This window comes from Rhinoraja longicauda, chromosome 6 (assembly GCF_053455715.1).
Source record: "Rhinoraja longicauda isolate Sanriku21f chromosome 6, sRhiLon1.1, whole genome shotgun sequence".
Taxonomy (NCBI): Eukaryota; Metazoa; Chordata; class Chondrichthyes; order Rajiformes; family Arhynchobatidae; genus Rhinoraja; species Rhinoraja longicauda.
Genome location: NC_135958.1, coordinates 15113223 through 15134099, shown reverse-complemented (window position 1 = coordinate 15134099; position 20877 = coordinate 15113223). Strand labels below are relative to the sequence as shown.

Below are 20877 nucleotides of genomic sequence, written 5' to 3'. Positions count from 1 at the left end.
AGAGTCAATGTTCTTGTACTTTACAGGAGCCTTTCAGAATGTTAGAGTAGGCTAGAACAGCGTGGGTTGTTACTGGTTCCTGTATGGGATTTCAAAGAATGTCTATGGACTTGTGCAATGGCAACAGTCAGGCAGAGAAAATAAGCTAAAAGAAAGGATGAGAGAAACTTGCCATAAAAATAACTCTGGCACTTTATTGTTGCATTTCTGTGCAGGGTGGACGTTGTGTTCTGTCTGAGCACCACAGTACGAAATGACACACTGCAGGACAAGAAGGATCAGCGTGTCTCCATTAAATGTCGGAAACAGTTGCGTGTGGAAGAATTAGAAATGGTAAGTGTCCCTGATTGTGTGGCAGTGACAGTGTCAGTTGGTTTTGTTCAGCTTTCATTACAAATAGTCTGTCAACCAGGTAAATGAATCCCTTGCTGTGTTAGACATATGAGTCGGACATGTCCTCAAATTGCATTTGAGGTCTTTGAGAGGTGATAACACAGGGCCAAGTTGATGTGTTGAGGAACTTGCCTTTCTTTGTAGGTTTGAGTGTGGAAAAGCATGTCAAGTGTTTTTGTCTAGGTTAAGTTTGTCTTGTTCTGTATACTTTTCTGATAGCTGGGGAAACTTGGCTCATCAAAGTATGGGAGGCAATCCAAAACATTCTCTCCAATTATAAGCTTGAAGTGTATTAAACTGAAAAAGGGAACCGTGGTAAGACTGTCCCTAAATCCAAGACTATTATTCCTATATTAGCAATTGCTTCTGCTGGGTAACTTTGAGCCACATGATGGGCTCTTAGCAGGCTGTTGTAAAAGATTGAGGTTATATTTGCAGGTGATCCCTGACGAGTCAATTCAATTACACATCCCTTTGTATCCTCATTCTTTTCGCAACTTATTTCCCTACCTTCCTACTGGTCAGGTTGTCCTTTGAGGAAAGGTGGATGCATCTGGGCTTGTAGCTGTTGGGAGCTTCGAAAGTCAGAGGCAGGCTGATTTTAAATATAGAAAATCCTGAAAGGGTGGAAATGGAGAGGATGTTTTTGCTTGTGATATAATTTTGATGGGTAGTAACCTCCCACTTTTGATGAGTGAAATAATCTTTTGATAGATAATTGAATAATCACTGATTAAAACTGGGGGGGAGTGGGGTAAATATCCATTTAACACAGATGTGCATTCTATCTCTCAGGATAAAGAGTCTTTGAAACTCCTTTTCCCCTTTGAGGAATAGACTTAAAATATTTTAATGCAAAGTTGGACAGATTCTTGATGGGCAAGTGGAAAGATTACAGTGGGTATATGGAACCCAGCTTTGCGGTTAGTCAGATCAACTATGACTTTATTAAACGGAGTGGCAGATTGAGGGGCTGATTAGGTTCTTCCTGTATCTAATTCATACTGGGGTATGAATATGTTCTGAAATGTGAACGGTCAGCAAATTCCTGACTCTAAAAATTGGATGTTTAAGTGGCTATGATATGTGCAATTGCTATCATTCGAGTAACTCAAAATAATTGTTTCCTTTGGGAAGGAACTCTAAGGTGCCTAACAGATAGATCTTGTTAAGTTTACAAAGAGCTTATATAAAACAAAATTATGATCTTTCTTTCTTGACAGACTGAGGACATTCGTTTGGAGCCTGAGCTTTATGCGTCCTGCAAAATGGACATTGACAAATACTGTCAGAATACTCAATTTGGGAATGCACAGGTGAGCAACCAAGATAGCAATTTACAAAAGTATTTTGTATTTTGCAGCTATAAAGTGAGAAATGTGAGCTATTTTTAGATGTCAGGAGTGTAATAATCCTGATTAACCTTGGCAAATGGCAGTGTAGAGTTGCACAGTAGAATTGATTCCTTCTAAAAGTAGCACTGTCAACTAAAGCTGGCTATAAGATACAAGTCCTTACATCCTTGGCGGAGGAGAGGGGAGGGGAGAAGGATGATTTCCCAAATACTTTACAAGTAATAAATTAAAGATTAGATGCATCCGCGCAAGCTAATGAATTTGGGGAAGAAAAAGAATGCAGTTTATTGAGGCCAGGGGCAATGAATGTATATTTAAGATGGCAAAGAGCACGTCTCTGGACTGAAGGTTTTTTTGATGTGCGAGTTGCTGAAACCAATTTAGGCATCAATAAAACAACAATTTCCTAAAGAAAGTTAGTGACTAAGGAGCCTGTGTACTCAGGATTGACCGACAAATCCAATGGCTTAGGCTGTATCAAACATGCCAATCACAAATCTTGTGTTCAGTCGGTGATCTAGCTTTCCTCCATCACAGAAATTGGTCTGAAACCCAAGCAGATCAAGGTGAATTGCTACTAACTATTCAAGTTTCCTGTTTGAGGACAGGAATAATTATCAATAATTATTAATTAAATGTAATTATACTAAGTATTAATTTGACCTCTGTTTCCATTGCCATTACCACCATGCCCAGCTGCATATTATGTCTTAGACCCTAATATTTTTGTTTTGTGCAATATTAAGGCACTCGGCCAAAAATGTTTTTAAATTTGCATTTGATAAGTGTATATCCTCTTGGATCTCATGGATGTTTCTTAACAGGTGGTCGAGTGTCTAAAAGATGCCAAGACATTTCTCTCCAACCGTTGTCATGACAAAATCTTCAAACTACAGGAGACAGAAATGGGTGACCCTGAGCTAGATTACACCCTCATGAGAATCTGCAAGCAAATGATTAAGGTAGGAGGAGAGAGACACATTTTCATTGTAGAGACTTAAAGCTGGAAGGGTGTGTTTTTTTAATCGTAACTGATGTTCCTGTCGCCATGAACAATGGCTGGGAAAAATTGGGACTGTCCTTGAAAGCAGTTCTTTCTTCAGCTGAAAATATTTTGCAATTGCCAAGTTTCTTGCTTTAAAGCCACTTTCCCAATTACCCAAATACTTCAAGTAATAAAATAAAGATTCGATGCATCCGTGCAAGCTAATGAATTTGGCGAAGAAAGAGAATGCAGTTTATTGAGACGAATCGACTTGTATTCAGAAAGTTTGGGTTCCAGGCTGTTGCATTCTTCCTTTAACTGCTGTATTTATAATCACAGTGTTGAACCTTTCTTACTACTTTGGAAAATGTTTCCTCCTGGGAGAGTGAATTGTGTCTGCTCAGCACTTAGTGACACTTTGCAATGTCAGCTTTCCTTAATGGTTACCTTCCCTCATCTTTAGCCTGAAGCTATGTTCTTATGCTGGAACAGGGAGGAGACTGAACTGAAAGCTTTTGTAGCTGAACATTGCGGAATCACAGACGGTGTGCCTGTAACGTTTTCAATTCTACACCTTTTATTGTGTTTCTAGCCTATCTTTTTCTGAGTTTTTTTGCCATCATTGTCACACCAAATGCTAGTTGATTTAGATTCCAAATTAATCAACAGGGATTTGAGTCAAGTAGCAAGCCTGTGTAGTGTTTGCTCTTTAACAGACATGAATAACCCAGGAAAAAAGTTTGCCTGTTACTGATGTGCTGATAGTATGCTGTCATTTGGATACCCCTGCTGAAACAATCCCGCCTTTACAAATGCCTTAATGAAATTTGAAAGATGAAAGCCAATTTTAGGAGCAAGACATGTTGCTTCCTCTATTTCATGTTGATATTTATATCGAGAACAACGTACTGTTTTTTATTTATTGTCAAGACCAGTCTTGTCTGCCCCTTTACCTTTGCCCATATTCAGTGATATTGCTGAAAAAATGGGTTCCATTCAAAGTCTAAGACGGAGGGAAAGGTTGCACTGTAAAATATGGGATCCGAGGATGCATTTGGATCTAAAACAAGAACTGAGTTAATTTTAAGAGACTAATTACATTACTATTGAGTGCAGATTGTAGATTAAAACGATTAGGCCATTTTCTGTTACTTGCAGGCGTTCCATATGTACTCTACTTTATCTTTAAATATAATTGGACGGTTTGACAGCTAAGCTTTGCTCAGCTGTGATGTTGAATGAGTGTAGATTTTGACGATTAAGTATTGAAGGGCATCTAAATGGAAGGAAACTACAGGTCTAGCGGGTCATCGTGCCATGTGAAATATGTGAGAATTGTTAGGTGAGCAAGTGATTTAATTGACGTACACTAATTCTCACCAGATAGCTTATTATCATGCCAAGGATACAGAAATTATTTGTTATTTGCAATCTCAAACCCATTTTTTATAAACTGGTGATTTAGAAAAAGGTGAGTTGAGGTTAAAGTTTCAGACTCTAAATTGCTATTTGAGTGGCTACTAATTTGCATTTTGGTAGTAATTAATTTGGGCCGCCAATACAACATTGGTTATTTGAGGGGTGTTTACTTGGGCTGCATCCTGTCAATCTTCTGATTCATGAATCACTTCATGAAGATAGACACAGAAAGCTGGAGTAACTCAGTGGGACAGGCAGCATCTCTGGAGAGAAGGAATGGGTGACGTTTTGGGTCGAGGCCCTTCTTCAATCACTTCATGTTTGGCTACTAGAAGCTTACATGAATATTAACTAGTTGTATGCTTTATGTTTACAGCGTTACTGTTCTGATTCTGACTCAAAAAATGTGCTGCAGTGCCTGAAACAAAATAAGAATGCTGAACTTATGGATCCCAAATGCAAGCAGATGATCACCAAACGGCAAATCACACAGAACACTGGTATGTACAATTAACTCCAGAACACCCAGCAAAATTAAGACAATTGAAAATTGCTTGCCATCACTTGGAAGAAAAGATGTTGGCTGTAAAGTTAGCATTTGTTTGGGACTGTGCACAGCTCTGTGCGGTGAGGTGCACTCTTTGGAACCAGGAATTCATGTAATTTCTAGGAAAGGAAAAAAACGCTAAGTAATCAAGTTGTGATTGAGCAAAGTCTGTTGATTGCTCCTTCCATGTACACATGGGCTATCATTTCTTCCGAGTCCACCATCGGGTGCAAGGAACAATGTGCAAGTATATTTTTAAAAGCTGTTAATAATATTGCAGTTTATATTGGTGCAAGATTCTTAAATTGCATTAGAAGTGATCTCTTTCTGGACTGGAACTCGTACAGTTGTGAATAGTGTAGTTTTATATAAGTGAGTTATAGCTTCCTCTGATAATGTTCTTAACAGAATGAACTGAGTTAATGAAGCTATTTAAAATTACATGGAAGTGACTAGACTTAGCCACAATATGCAGTACAGTCTCAACTATTATGTATAAATGTAAATTAATGATAAAAGTGTTTCACACTTACTTTGCAGAAGACTTGAACTAAAATGTACTGCATGGGTTTATTTAAAAAACTTTGCTGGATGTTCCAATTCCAGTAATTGAGAGTTTACTGCAGTTTCACTATAGAAACAGGACATCACTATAGAAGTATTTCAGGGCAATGAACTAAGTTAACCATCTTAACTGCTTTATCAAGCACCGTCCTTTCGTTTCTAAGTTCAGAAGTGGGGGATGTTCTCTGGTAGCATGATATTCAATACCATTCATAGCTTCTCAATAAATTAATCCATCCATGCCTAGGGCAACATTCAGATAAGGACTGATCAGTGGGAAGTAACATTTTGTGTCAAAGCAGTGTGAAACAATAACCCCCATTTGTCCAATTGCCAATTCTTGACATGCAATGTCATTCTGATTGCCGATATTCTAGTCTTGCCCAGTAATTCAGTTGGGTCAGCCAGATAAATACATTGGCTTCAAGAACGGGTCAGAAGCTGGTGAATGATTTGTCTCGTGTTGGGTCAAAGCCCTTTGTCCTGGTGACCTTTACCCAATAGCATAAGACTGCAATCGTAAAATAATGTGGCTCACCACCCCCTCCTCAAGAAGAATTGGGGGATGGGCATTAAATGATTGCCTTGCTAGTGATGCACAGATCCCAAAAATAGAACTAGAGATGAGTGCAATTTGTTAATTTTGAAATTTTCAATTAACCTGGCTTCAGGATGAAGTGAGGGTCCCAACCCGAAACGTCACCTATCCATATTTTCCAGAGATGCTGCCTAACCTGCTGAGTTACTGCAGCACTTTGTGTCTTTTTGTGTAAACTAACTATCTGTGTTTCCTTGTTTCTGTTACGAGATATTTACTACTGTTTGATTTTTTAAAAATCTTATAAATACCTAGAATTACAGGTTTAAAAGGAAAACATAATAAACAGCTAATGAAGTCTTAATGCTAAATATCCGAAAACAAAGTGTATGTTTTTTTAGTAAAATCACGCTGTGATGGCTGTTCAGTGAAGTTCATTCTTTGCTTCAAAGCATTTTCCCTAATCATTCTTGGAATTTGAGTACAACATCTACAAAACAACCACCGAAGCTTGGGTCTGTCATTTCTGATCTTATGGGGCTTGTTGAGCAGTTGCAAGTAGGATCCCAGGCTAACTTCCCCTTTGTTTTCTTCCTGTGAAATCCTGTGATTTTGGGTAATTTACCAGGAATTGCATTACACATCCCACATAGTGCAGTCCCACAGCTAGCTTCAAATCTGTGTTTTGCCAAATGATGAGTTTGCCAAATTATGAGTTTTCTACTCCATTTTGCATTTAATTTTTGCATGTCTTTTTCAGATTACCGTTTAAATCCAGTCCTGAGGAAAGCTTGCAAGGCTGATATCCCTAAATTCTGCCAGTCCATTTTAAACACTGTAAAAGATGGCAAAGAACTGGAGGGGCAAGTTATCTCCTGTCTGAAAATGAAATACGCTGACCAGGTACTGAAAGGACAGGTGGGCCACAGGAGAGACAGTTCAGCTGAATTGCATATTGCCTGTTTCTCTCTTCCCCCCTTCGCATTCATGTGCTCATTGTTGCAAACCAAAATAAGGAAATGTACCTATCGTTAGACACTCTATGTTTTGATTATTTTGGCAGTGTTGTTAGCCATTTGTTACCAGTTTTTAGAGAACCTGGAAGTTTACAGCACAGGAGTTGTTGGAATCATTTATTTTAACTATTCACCAGATACAAGCAGAAAAAAACAAGATTTTTGCCAATTGGTGATCTTCTGGGAAAAGAAGATAACATTAGAACAAAATCAAATTGAGATAATTGAAGGAATGTGTTCATAACCATTAAACCCTGATTCAACATATCAGAAATAAAATTAATCATTGGTCAGCAGCTAGAGGACACACCTGTATGTCTGGAGTTAAAATTTCTGTTAAAAGGAACGGACTTGCACTTTCAGAGAACCAGTGTAGGTGTGATAGGCCAGGTTAAGTTATTAAGTTCTATCCAGTATCTAGACTTATTGCACATTTGCAGTTGTGGGCTGCATCAGTGAGTGGAGGGAAGCTAAATACAGAGGTGTAGTTAACGACTTTGTTGAGTGGTGTGTGCTGAATTACCCGCAGCTCAACACCGACAAGACTAAGGAGTTAGTGGTGGAATTTAGGAGGAGAGGGACACTCCTGTCGTCTGTCTCCATCAAGGTTGTGGATGTGTAGTTTACCAAGGAGCGCAAGTACCTTGGAGTTCACCTGGACAGTAAACTGGACTGGTCCATGAAAGCTGAGGCGTTGTATAAGAAGGGACAGAGCCATCTGTACTTTCTGAGGAGGCTCCACTCTATCAACGTCTGCAGTAAGATGTTGCAGATGTTCTACCAATCGGCGGTGGCCAGAACATTCTTCTTCGCTGTTGTGTGCTGGGGTAGCAGGGCAAAGGCCGTGGGCGCCAACAGAATTAACAAGTTCGTCAGGAAGGCTGGCTCCATCCTGGGGGTGGAGTTGGATTTACTGGAGGTGGTCTTAGAGTGGAGAATGCTTCTCAAACTGCGGAGCATCTAGGAGAATACATCTCACCCCCTCCATGACACACTGGTCAAACTGAGGAGCACCTTCAGCAACAGACTGGTTCCACCAAGATGCAGCAGAGAACACCACATGAGATCCTTTTTCCCTGTGGCTATCAAACTATACAACTCTTCCCCTTTCTGTCGTGGGGTAGACTGACCGTGTGGGTTTTCTCCTGATGTTCGAGTTCCACCCACGTTCCAAAGACATGCAGGTTTGTAGGTTATTTGGCGTCTGTAAATTGCTCCCAAGTATGTAGGATGTGGAAGTAGGATAACAGAACTAGTGTACAGGTGCTCAACGGTCAGTGTGGACTCGGTGGGCCAAAAGGCATGTTTACACACTATCTCTAAATTCTAAATTAAACTCGTAAGATTCTGACAGTTGGAGTTTTTTAAACTATTTTCAGGATCCAATTTAATCTGACTCGAGGGAAGTGACTACAACAAGACCTTGCATGTGTATTTATATATTATAAGAATGACAGATTTATTAAATAAGTTGCATTTAATTTCCATCCAATGTAAGAAAGTAATCCTTAATAAAGAGGGAAGTGAAGTTGTTCCTGGAAACCTTTTGTGGTTGTTTTCTGAATAACTACAGCATTGCCTGCCTCCTCCTTACTTTGACCCTTTGACTGCAAGTTCTCTTCTCCCTACCTTTCAGACTCTGTACTTATAAATGTTTGATTATAACAATTAACCTTCTGTCAATCCCACTCCTTGTTATTTTTAATCTTTAAATTTAATCTGGTCTCTTCTCCCACATCCTGTTTTTTTCCCCCCTGTACTCCTCTTCAGTCTCATCCCCTGCTACTAATGTCCCTGCTGCCAGTGTTTCTTTATCTAAGTACAGTGTGCTTAGATTTTTTCAACTTTATCTGCAGCAAGTAATAATTTAATTGTTCTGGTGCATATAACAATTAAACATTTATCTCGATGTTCTTCCCCCTACCTCTACCTGTTTTGACAACTATCCCTTGTTAGTATGTTCCTTGTTAGTTTAATTAATGTTTTGTCGTTGGTTTTGAACAACGCACTTTCAACTGGTCCCCTACTTGGTAACATCACCGTCAGTCTGCACACTCCTTCAGTATAACATTTCCTGCTTCAGCATATTCTTTGCGGTTAACATTGTTTTTGACCTAATTGTCTTATCATGTTTTGGTTTTTGACTTGGTGCCATTTTAGTAAGTCAATACGTAATGCAGTTGCTTTAACAGTCTTTGAAATCATTACTATAGTAACGATTAACACACTAAGATATATTAGAAACATGAGCCTTTTTATTTAAAATATTGCATTGGTTGCTTAAGTTACAATCTGCAGGAGTCTTGAGCATTCTACTTTTATCTATCTAAGAAATTTTAATAGTGGTGTTAGTTGAGTTTTCATATTCTGCTCTGAGGCTCCCTATTGCAATACTTTATCTATTGTTATCTATTGGTCTTGGCTGTTGTTCAGCTGTGGATGGTGCACAACATCGATAAAACTGATTTTTGTTACCCATCCCTACATGTGATCACAGAGATGATGAGTAGTCAGCTTTGTGTTTATTGAGTATGTACTGGCCACCATCAGCCTTGAAAAAGAAGAGTTGAAGATTGGGCTTCCAGGTACATTATATTGATTGAAAGCAAACACTTTCCACATTATATAAGCTTGTACAATTTCCAAAATGCATTTGGCGTTCAAACAAGGCAATGCAGTTTATGATCAACATTGAGTTGTTTCAAGATGTTCCGACAAAATAACAGGAAAGAGTGGCATCTGTAGTGAGTTTGTCATGAAAGATTATGGAGCTACTACATTGGCTCTTTTCCCGCTACATACTGCCTCTCCTCGGCATGCTTCTGCACTTACTGTTCATTTCAGATTTCAACATTTTGTTTCATATTTTCTTAATATCTCATTATTTCATGCAGACACAGGAACTTCAGCTCACAAAGCCATTTGTCAATTCCAGGCAGGTTGTTTTTACTGTTTGACATGTTATTTTGTTTCCAGGGACTACACTAAGCAAATAACTGCTATTAAGTGAAATACAGAGATCGAGTTGTTTATCATAAAAAAAGTTAGCAGGCAGGTTGAACAAGTAGTTAAGGGGACAAACAGCATTCTTGCCTTCATTGCAAAGGGGTTGGAGTTTAAAGCAGGATGGTTTTATTGCAATTGCACAGGATGTTGGTGAGGCTTCACCTGGAATATTGCATGCAGTTTTGTAAATACAAATTGTGATATTGGAGGTAGTACAAAGTAGATTTACCAGGCTAATTCCTGAGATGCGAAAGTTGTCTGACCAAGAGAGATTAGTTTGGGCCTGTATTCCTTGGAGTTTAGAGGAATGACAGATGATCTTGTTCAAAAATGCAAGATGCTGAGGAGGTTTGTTAGGCCGCCTTTGGGATGTTTTCACTCATGACAATGTATTGAACAAGACGACATAACCATAAATTATGGGCCGATCATTTAAAACTGAGATAGATAGAAACTACTTGGAAATGGTAGTGGATCTCTAGGATTCTCTGTCCTGATGGCAGAGAAGATGGGGTTGATGCCAGCATAGATCACATTAAATGGCTGGGCAGATTTGAAGGGCTTGATGGCCTCCTCCTCCTCTGTGTTGTGTTCAAGGAAAGCTGCTTGTTTGACATTTTATGAGCAAAGTATCTTAACGGCAATTAGACCGAATAGCTGTCTGTGTTAATGATAACTTCCTCCTCTGTTGATTTGACAATGAATGAACAGCTAAGTTTAAAACCTGTTTTGAAAGTGCTTATTAAATCGAGGTATAATTACGGAAGGCAGTGAAGGGGGGAGGGGGGGTTAGGTTGGTGGGGCTGGGTGGGAGTTTGGTGGGGGGGAGGAGGAAGGGGGGAAAAAAGTCAACATTCACCAAAATTTACTTTGTAAACTTAGGATGGATTTAAGACTGAATTTTCAGTTAATCTCACAACAAGTGTTCGCATGTTACCGTGTTAAAGTGACTGAGCTCCATTTAATCTTGTTTTTGGCAGCGTTTGTCTTCAGATTGTGAAGATCAGATCCGTGTGATTATCCAGGAATCTGCTTTGGACTACAGGCTGGATCCTCAGTTGCAGATCCACTGCAATAAAGAGGTAGGTTGAACTTGGGACAACATGGTGACCTGAAAAGGATGCGAAGATGAGGGGAATCAAGTGTGGTTGGTGAAAATAGTGACTGGGATAAAGGGGGATTGCATGAGATGAAGGATATAATTGTGATGATGCTGTGAATTGCCTTTAATGTTGTTGCAGATTAACAGGTTGTGCGCAGAGGAGGCGGCAGCACAAGAGCAGACTGGCCAGGTAGAGGAGTGTCTGAAAATCAACCTGCTGAAGATTACAGGAGAGGCCTGCAAAAGGGTAAGGTTATCTATAATGCAGTATTAGGTTTAAAACAATATTATAAAATCATTTCAGAAATAGATGAGCAAAAGGATAAGTACAGTTTCACAGATCATCAAAAATAAACATACAAGTTAACAAAGCAATTCAAATTTCAAGCATTGCATGGGGATTCGTGCTTTAAAAATAGATTTTGAAAGCAGGGAAGTTATAAACACAGAATGGTAGTTATACCTTAATTGAAGAAGTGCTGGTACATATTGTAAGAAGTCTAGAGATTCAGATGAAGGTAGAAAAAATATCTGCAAAGATGAAACAAGAACTACAATGTTATACTTTAAAAAAAGAAACTAAATGGGCAGCTGGCTATTTTCTGTAGAAAGGAAGGCTGAGATGAAGTGAGAATTTTTTTTTCTGACTGGGATTTGATCATGTGTAAGGATAAAGATGTTTCTATTGATAGATTTCCAAAACCAAAGTTCATGGTGCTTTTTAAAAATAAATCCAGTGTAGATTTATTAAAAATCTTCAAGTGAATTTTATGCAGATACTAGACAAAGTGGACCCGTTGGGCCCAAACCTCTCTTGCATTGGTACAGCACCCTGTCCCCCCAGGCCCCCCCTCTCTCCTCACTCCCCCCCTCCCTTCTCCCCCACCCCCCCCCCCTTCTCCTCTCCCCCTCCCCTCCTTTTAAACTTTAAAATGTGAATAACTTTAAAAATATAACACCGATTTCAATAAAACTACTTGCATTATCACTAAAGTGACAATGGTGAGTAAGATGGGCCTAAAATTTTTGCGATATCGTGTATCATTTTGGCTGAAGTTCAGTCACAAACAAGATAACAAACGAGAGTTTTAGCATATAGATATCTTAAGTTACTATCCCAAGGACCATTTTCAATTGTGGAATAGATGCATTTGAGAGCAAGCCAGTTATCTACACAAGGAAGAAAAGAATAAAACATTAATAGTTAGCTGAAGAAAGCTTAAAATAGCCCTTTGAGCCAAAACATGCTGCATAAAGTGGTCAATTATTGAGTTATAAATACCATGAATGCATTAAAATGTCTAAAATATCATAAATTGTGTAGAACAGACGATGAATCTGAGGACTGTTTTGTGCTTGTCATATTCATGTGTTATTGTACAATGCAAAAACATAGCTACTGTTTATAATTTTCTCTGCAATTAAGGTATATCTATAACTCACCATGTGGATTGTACATGTCATGGCCTTCCTTGAAATTGATGGATGAATTGTTTGTTCTTTTCTGGTCTTGACAGTGCATGCAAGATGACAAATGGAATATAATGTGGAAAAATGTGATCATCTGGTATTTATGCTTTGGGGATTTCTCATGCAATCAGCAAAAAAAATTATGCTTTAGCGATTTCTCGTGCAATCAGCAAAACAATTCTAAAGAGTATTAAACAATTTTAACTCGCGACTTTTATTTCAAGTGTCATACTAAATAAGCATGAAATGAAAAGTCACTATTTAAAATTGTTTAATATGCTTTAGAAATTTTTGTTGATTGCCTAAGAATTCCCAAAGCATAAATCCCGGAAACTTTGTTTATTTACATTTATACATAAGAGCAATGCATTTGTAGGCTGATTAGAAGTAACATCCTTTTTGAAGATTTGGCATTTCATGTGAGGGGAATACGGTCATATGTTTGATTTATTTTGTCATATTTTGCATTGTTTAGCTTTAAAATATAGAATTGCATTGTTATTTCAAAAGAGAAGAAGATATTATTTAAAGATTTATTCAGAGAATGCTTGTATGAGATGTGCCATAATGTTTGATTCTCATGCAATCAGTGCCTCCTACCCCTCTTCCCCTTCCCCAAAGATGCCCGATGGCTGAGAGCAAAATGTACTTATGGTAGAGGGTGTGCAACAGAGATTCACCAGATGTATTCCTGGGATAGTTCAATGAGGTGCCAGCATACATGCCCTATAACTGTCTGAAGTTTAGAATTGAGTGCTTTTCTCTTTGAAGAATTGTTGTGGTTTAACAGGATGGAGACAGAGTTGATGTTTCTCCTAGCTGGAATCAGTCATCACAATCTCAGCATATGAGCTCACTCAAATGCCTTCATTTGAAGTGTAGTATTTCTTTGGATTTCTACCCAAGCAATCATTTGTTTAAATCCGAAGAAATCAAGTTGTAAGGAAAAGGATCAACAGTGGTCGTATTGAATGGCAGAGCAGCTAAGACCACCTTGACTTTGAATGACCTTTACTTTAGTAATTCACTTGAGAGGTGCAGTGCGAAAATGGGCCCATCAGCCCACCAAGTCTGCACCGACTAATAGACAATAGACAATAGGTGCAGGAGTAGGCCATTCAGCCCTTCGAGCCAGCACCGCCATTCAATGTGATCATGGCTGATCACTCTCAATCAGTACCCCGTTCCTGCCTTCTCCCCATACCCCCTCACTCCGCTATCCTTAAGAGCTCTATCCAGCTCTCTCTTGACCAGCGCTAACCCTGTACACTCGCTTTATACTACACACTAGGGACAATTTACAATTAACAGAAGTCAATTAACTTACAAACCTGTATGTCTTTGGAGAGTGAGAGGATACCAAATCCACACGGTGATAGGGAGAACAAACTCTGTACAGTGAGATCTACTATAGTTCTCTTTTTCCTCTATTGCTGTTTACAGTCTCTTGGATGTAACTGGAGAAAATGCTTACTTTAGTTTTATTTAATGTTATGATGCTTTGTCCTTTAGGAGGTGCTGAACATGTTGCAAGAGAGCAAAGCCGACATCTTCGTGGACCCTGTGCTTCATGCAGCCTGTGGCCTCGATATCAAGCACCATTGTGCTTCTATCCTTCCTGGCAAAGGACGCCGTAAGTGAACAGTGGGAGGAGAACGGGGGTTGAGAGAGTTTGCGCACTAATGTAACCAGTCAATAGAATTGGCATTGTTCTATAAGGGTGATGAGGGGGTGGGGGAACAGGGATTTGAAGGAACATTTTTAATCTACCATAGTAGTAACTCTGCAAGGTGGGTTGAGTGCAGATTGTTTTTACATGTTAAGGTGGATTGTTAGAAATGAGTAAGAAGGATGGCGCAGTTGCGCAGCGGTAGCATTGCTGCCTTACAGCGCCAGAGATCCAGGTTCGATACTGGCTACAGCTGGTTGTCTGTACGGAGTTTGTACGTTCTCCCCATGACCACGTGGGTTTTCTCTGAGAACTTCTGTTTCCTCCCACACTCCAAAGACGTACAGGTTTGCAGATTAATTGGCTTGGTATAAAAAAATAATTTTAATGTCCCGAGGATAGTGTTAATGTGCGGGGATCGCTGGTCGTTGTGGATTCGGTGGACTGAAGGGCCTGTTTTTGCACTGTATCTCTAATCTAAAAAAGGGTGTTTCATCCTGAATCTAAATCCAATCTGGCAGTTCCTGCTGCTGATACTGGCAGAAATTTGTCCATTTGATTCCATATACAGGCATTAAAAACCCTCCCCATTATAGCATGCAGCCATGGTACAGTTGGTGAGATATTTGAGATTGGGATATGTGTGATTTGAAGGGGATTTTGCAAGTTGAAACATTCCCATGCACCTACTGCTAGACTAAGATATTTGGCCTATAGTCTCATACTTTCTGTAGTCTCCTCTCTTTTTCAAAAATTGCTGTTCAATTTGTAGTTTTTGCATTCTCTGGGACCCACCCAGTCTAGGAAATTTTGTGAGATTACGATTTTCTCTGCCGCCACATTAAGACCCAAAGATGTGGACCATCAGGTCCAGGGAACATATTGAACATTAGCCACCTTGGTTTGCCTAGTACCTTTTCTCCAGTAATAGTTTGTTCATGTATCTCCCTCCTCAAGGGCAATTAATTATCTATTATTATTGGATATTTTTAGTGTTCTTTATTATTAAAGACTGAATCTAAAGACCATTTTTATTTTAGTTCTTATGTTTGTGTTAAACTGCCGAAGCTCCTATTGTCTGTTTTTATATTATTTGCTAGTTTAACCTCATAATCTGTTATGCCTCTATATAATTTTTGTTGTCATTTGTTTTTTTCTAAAAAAAATCCCCAATCTTTTGGCCTACCACTAATATTTGCAAAATTGTATACTTTCTCTTTTAATCTTATACCATTCTTGACTATTATCAGACATGTGGCATTGGAGCAGCAGCTGTGTTGTTACTCCAGTTTTTTTAATGTCTATCTTTGGTTTAAACCAGCATCTGCAGTTCCTTCCTACAATGTTCCTTGGTTAGTTCCTCAATGTACTGCTGTGAGACCATCCCAAATATTCTGAGTTTGCAAGGCTATCTTTGCCAATTTGATTTGTTGAATCTGTATAATGATTAAAATTGCACACCGTTATTGCAATATCGATCTTAGAAGCCCATATTACGACAACATTTACGCTCTGTTCTACAATGGCTTATGTACACTCAGTCTGCCTTACCAGCTGTTTTCAAATATCTGCATACATATGCACATTGAGAAACTATTGTTTGTAGAAATACTGTGACTATTTCCTAGGCACTTTTCCCCCCCATGATTCACTGTGCTGCGTAACGGCACACAGCCTGTTCCAATTGACGGACGTCTTAAATACACAGCTGTAGCTTGTGATTTGAAAACCGATCGATATATTCTGCTGGGTGGTATCATTTCTTCTTGGGTATTTAAATATTTAATGTTCTTTAATGTGTTAATGCTATTTGATAATCGGGCATATTTATGTTTATTTGGGGGGGGGGTGGGGTGGTGTTGGGTACATAGAAGAGGGCTTTGTGGGTATCTGCATTTGTATCATCCATGAGAAGTTATTGCCCTGATCTCTTGTGGATAATGTAGATTGTCGGTACTACTCCTACCAGTGACTTCATACCCTCACTCATACCCTCGCTATTTCCATTACTGCCCAAATTAATTCTATATTTTTTGAATATCTGAACTCTAATTATTATTAACCCTGTTGTTGCCATGCATTATTACATTAACAAGCTAGTTGGGGCCAGACATTGAAATTTGTTAAAGGGAGGGTGTCACAAGTGTCGTACACGTATGAAGCTAAAGACTGGGCAAGGGAGGAAAGCAGAAAGTTGGAATAGGAAGAATCAAATTCTGTTTTGAGAAGACCAGGCTGAAAGGATGGGTCTGTAGAGATACAGTGCAAAGGGTATAACATTTAGTGCAAGATAAAGTGTGATTAAAGATAGTTCAAAGGTTTCCAATGAGGTAAATGGGAGTTCATGACTGCACTGGCTGGTGAGAGGACAGTTCAGTTGCTGGATAACAGCCGGGAAAACACTGTCCCTGAATCTGGAGGTATGCGTTTTCAAACCTCGATGACTTGCCTGAGAGGGGAGAAGAGAGAGTGACTGGGGTGGGAAGAGGGAGTGATTGGGGGGAAAAGCATGTTTTGTGTGCTATCCAGTAAAATCAATACTATTCATTGGTACAATCATACATGAGTAAGAGTAAAACGATTGTAAGTAGATTCTCTTTTGGAAGAGCACTCAGAATGGCCATGTTGCTGGGCAAATTTGCAGAAGAAGTCTGATCTTGGCCTAAAGATATGCATTTCTTAGTTTCTCACTTTGAAGCTCAGTGTCCTAGTGGTACTGGGTTGATGTAACGATCAGCCTAGCCCAACAGAGCGTTGTTGGCTCCTTTCCACCATTGCTCCATTTAGCTGCCACAGGCTGTTCAATCTGTTTGCTAACCCAGTTGGGTTTCCAGTGGCTATTTCCACCAACACCACAACCCCAAGAACTCCAAATACATACAGGTTTGTAGGTAAATTGGATTTGGTAAAATTGTAAATTGTCCCTAGTGTGTGTAGGATAGTGGTAATGTACGGGGATCGCTGGTCGGCATGGACTTGATGGGCCGAAGGGCCTTCTTCCGCACAGTATTTAAAAACTAAACTAAACCTGTGTAGCCACATTGTCAATCGCCTCCAGCAGCTGCCCTCAACTTTCTTGCAGCGAGGATGCCACATCCCGCTTCCTGAAGCGACCATGGAGACGCCCTCCAATGGTGTAGAAGGCGTCTTCATGAAACTGGGCACCCACACATTTGTTATATCGCACTACAATATTATCAGCATCCATAGCTTTCCAGGTTTCCACATGTCTTGATGACAGCTCTATACAAATATTGTTGCTGACCTTGCTGTAGCTTAAGGCAATATTTTGTCTCTAAGAGAATTTGCAATTTTTAAGTTTAAGTAAGTTATCTTTAAATATTTGAAGTTTACATGACACTCCAAGCTTAAGATTAATGCAATTTTGAGTTGGTTTCCTGTGGTCGACTCATTGAATGGTTTGATATTTATTGATTTTTTTTTTAACTTCCACTAGAAATGTCATGTTTGCTCGAACAACTTGAAGATAAAACTGTGAGATTGCAACCAGACTGCAAAAAGAGATTACAAGATCGTCAGGAAATGTGGAGTTATGCAGCAAAGGTAATGTGAATTAGTGCCTGGGTAAGGGGTGAGTAGTGTGCTACCAATACATTTCTTACCTCCCCCCTCGACTCCATCCAAGGACCCACACAGTCTTTCCAGGTGAGGCAGAGGTTCACCTGCACCTCCTCCAACGTCATCTGCTGTTCCAGGTGCTCTACATCGGCGAGACCAAGCGCAGGCTCGGCGATCGTTTCGCTGAACACCTCCGCTCAGTCCGTCTTAACCTACCTGATTTCCTGGTGGCTCAGCACATCAACCCCCCCCCCCTCCCATTCCCAATCTGACCTTTCTGTCCTGGGCCTCCTCCATTGTCAGAGTGAAGCCCAGCGCAAATTGGAGGAACAGCACCTCACATTTCGCTTGGGTAGTTTACACCCCAGCGGTATGAACATTGACTTCTCTAACTTCAGATAGTCCCTGCTTTCCCTCTATCCCCTCCCCCTTCTTCCTATCTCCTGTCTCCAACTACATTCTAGCCTTCCTGTCTCCAACTACATTCTATCTTTGTCCCGCCCCCTCCCCTGACATCAGTCTGAAGAAGGGTCTCGACCCGAAACGTCACCCATTCCTTCTGTCCCGAGATGCTGCCTGACCCGCTGAGTTATTGTAGCATTTTGTGCCTACCTTCGATTTTAACCAGCATCTGCAGTTTTTTTCATACGCATTTCTTGGGGTGTTGGGTATAAATGCTCAATGAAACATTCCACAATTAAACACACAAAAGCAACTGAAAATACTGCCAGTGTCGGGTTCTCATTGTTTGAATAAAATTACTGAAAATGCTCAAAAGATTTATGGAGAGAATAAACAAATTATGATGCAGGTCGATGTATTACTATCAAAACTAAGTAGCAGTAGAGCTCCTCAATACCATTGGGCTTCAGTGGACCTTGAATTTCGATGCTCACTTGGACCGAAAGCCACAGTACATTTCTGAAATGCATGGTCTTGGCAGGGAGCTGTTTTGAAAGGCCTTAAAAGGTGGAGTTGTGGGCGGGTTGATTGCGAATAGGTCAACTCAAATGGCAGGAATTCTGAGGGTAATTTCACCACCTTTGGGATTAGTACATTCCAAGCATAGAGAAGGTGAAAAGCAGATCTATATGCAATTTCACATGTATTGCATTAGAATTTATGTTCATAACATTTTGTGCTTGTCAAGAATCTGTTGCTTTTTATCATGGAACATCATCCCGTTTTTTTTTCTTGTAGGTTGCCCCTGCTGAGGGTTTTGCAGACTTGGCCTATCAAGTTATGACGTCTCCATCCAAAAATTACCTGATGGGCTTGTTGGCATTGGGAGTGTGCGTCCTATTTCTACTGGGCATGACCTGTGGCAGGATCACCAAACGAGTGACACGGGAGCTGAAGGATAGGTAGAGCATGGTCCAGCCTGCTTTTGTACAGCCTCTGTATAGTCTCCTTAAATAAGAGCAGCAGACGTAATCCAGTCCTTTACACTTGCTCGCAGTTTGCTCTGCACCAATTTTGTCTGCAGAACAAATATGCAAACTAAAAGCTGCTGCTTCTGCTCCAGCAGGACTCCTCTCTTTAGATTCCTGTAGACTTGGTTTCCAATGTATATCCGAATCACATTCACCCAGATCAGCAAGTCTTATTGGTAGCAGTCTAATCCAACAGAGATTCTCACCTGTAGGAAAGTTAACTGCCACAACTGGAATGATTCCAAAGAATTGCATCAGTTCAAGTAGATTGTAGGATACTTTAGAAAAGTGTCTGCTTCAACTCTTGTGGTGGTCTGTACAAATCAGATTGATTTATTCCTTTTTTATTAAAGATTGTTCATGCTTGCTTTCGGTGATGGTGAGGAAGAGAAAACGGGCTATGATTCTGCCTTGGGATTTAAAGGGACCCGAAGGCAGAACATAAAGATTGAACCACTCTGCTAAGATGTCCACATGCATTCAGGCCAAACTTAATTCACTGTATATTTGAAATATTTGGCATTGTGTAAATTGGTGGTGGTCATTTTTTTTATTTGTGTCCTGTGCTTTGATGATCGGGTTTCTTTTGCAATTCCAGTTTGTGTTCATTTTGTCACTTTATGGCCCGGGACTTTTTTTGAAAAAGGTTAATTAATTGTAATTCATTATATCCTGCACAATTTTTTCATAACTCGATTTTGATCATGGTACTCGGGGAAAAAAAAAAGGTTTTCTAGTGGGGAAATAACCAACCTAAAATTATTTCGTTTTGGGAGAATTGTAATTTCATGAGGTGAATATTCACACACTATTACAGCAGTGAATTGTGCGATCATATGGCATAAGCTACGATAGCATAAGATGTAAAGAATTAAACATATGATGTAAAATATTGCTGACTTGGAATCAATAGAAGTAAATTTCTGTGGCAGTGTATTTTGCCCATTCAAAAATAAATCTGTTTGAACAAAAGCCCAAATCTGCTATTGTTTGAACTTTTGAAGTTTGAAATTCGTTTTATGCTGAGAGACTACTTGGTCATGAAGTTAGTGATCAGATAATAAACCAAATGCTTTAATCAGCCTCAGTCAGATTTGACAGGATCTCTGTTGGATGCACCCAAGGGTGCTACCAATGATCAAAACCATTTCACTAGACTGTTGTAAATCCCATCAGTTGAACAATGATCTAATTAGGCAATGTACATTTTAAATACTGATCTCTGACTGCTAACAGAAGTATCTCACACAATTATTTTTGCCCTATGTGTTGACTCTTCAGCCTTATTTATTGTTTACTAATAAATTTTAGCAGGGTCACAGCCTGCAACTGTCGACTCTTTTCTGTTGCCTTGTTTGAAGTTCTTGTGTGGATATACCTGGTCACTTATGTGACTCCATCATGGTGAGAGGGCGACCTGCATGTTGCAGACATGGGATTATCATTTTTTTAAATTTCCTTTGTAGGGTGTTTAAATTTTTTAATACAGATTATCTGTAGTGAAATTGTGTACAGGGATACGACAACATGTGTATCTCTGTGTATTGTACAGAGAAAACACGGAAAAGTTGTGCATTGTTCTGCTGTGGATGTCAATGTCACTTTGAAGTAAAATTTACAAACCAGGGTTTGTAAACTTTTTTCTGTGTATAAAATCCACTTTCTCAACGTAAAAGATACTTGTTTCCAATCATGCTGTGTAATTTGAGATGTTAATGAAATCCTAACATTTGTTCTGTACAGATGAAATGGCAGAATTTATTAATAAAATGGTCTGCAGGTTTTTAAACTTTGTCCTTTC

General features: G+C 39.5%; 1 protein-coding gene across 1 annotated transcript in view; it reads left to right on the top strand.

Moving 5' to 3' along the window:
• The window catches only part of LOC144594262 (Golgi apparatus protein 1-like), an 81621-nt gene extending 60744 nt beyond the window's left edge, over positions 1-20877 (top strand). Inside the window, exons 17-27 of the mRNA XM_078400526.1 lie at positions 216-333; positions 1617-1709; positions 2573-2710; positions 4529-4652; positions 6562-6704; positions 10804-10905; positions 11065-11172; positions 13908-14028; positions 17522-17628; positions 18844-19007; positions 19430-20877. Coding sequence (XP_078256652.1) covers positions 216-333; positions 1617-1709; positions 2573-2710; positions 4529-4652; positions 6562-6704; positions 10804-10905; positions 11065-11172; positions 13908-14028; positions 17522-17628; positions 18844-19007; positions 19430-19541 — 1330 coding nt within the window. The 3' untranslated portion in view covers positions 19542-20877. The remainder of the gene's footprint in view (positions 1-215; positions 334-1616; positions 1710-2572; positions 2711-4528; positions 4653-6561; positions 6705-10803; positions 10906-11064; positions 11173-13907; positions 14029-17521; positions 17629-18843; positions 19008-19429) is intronic.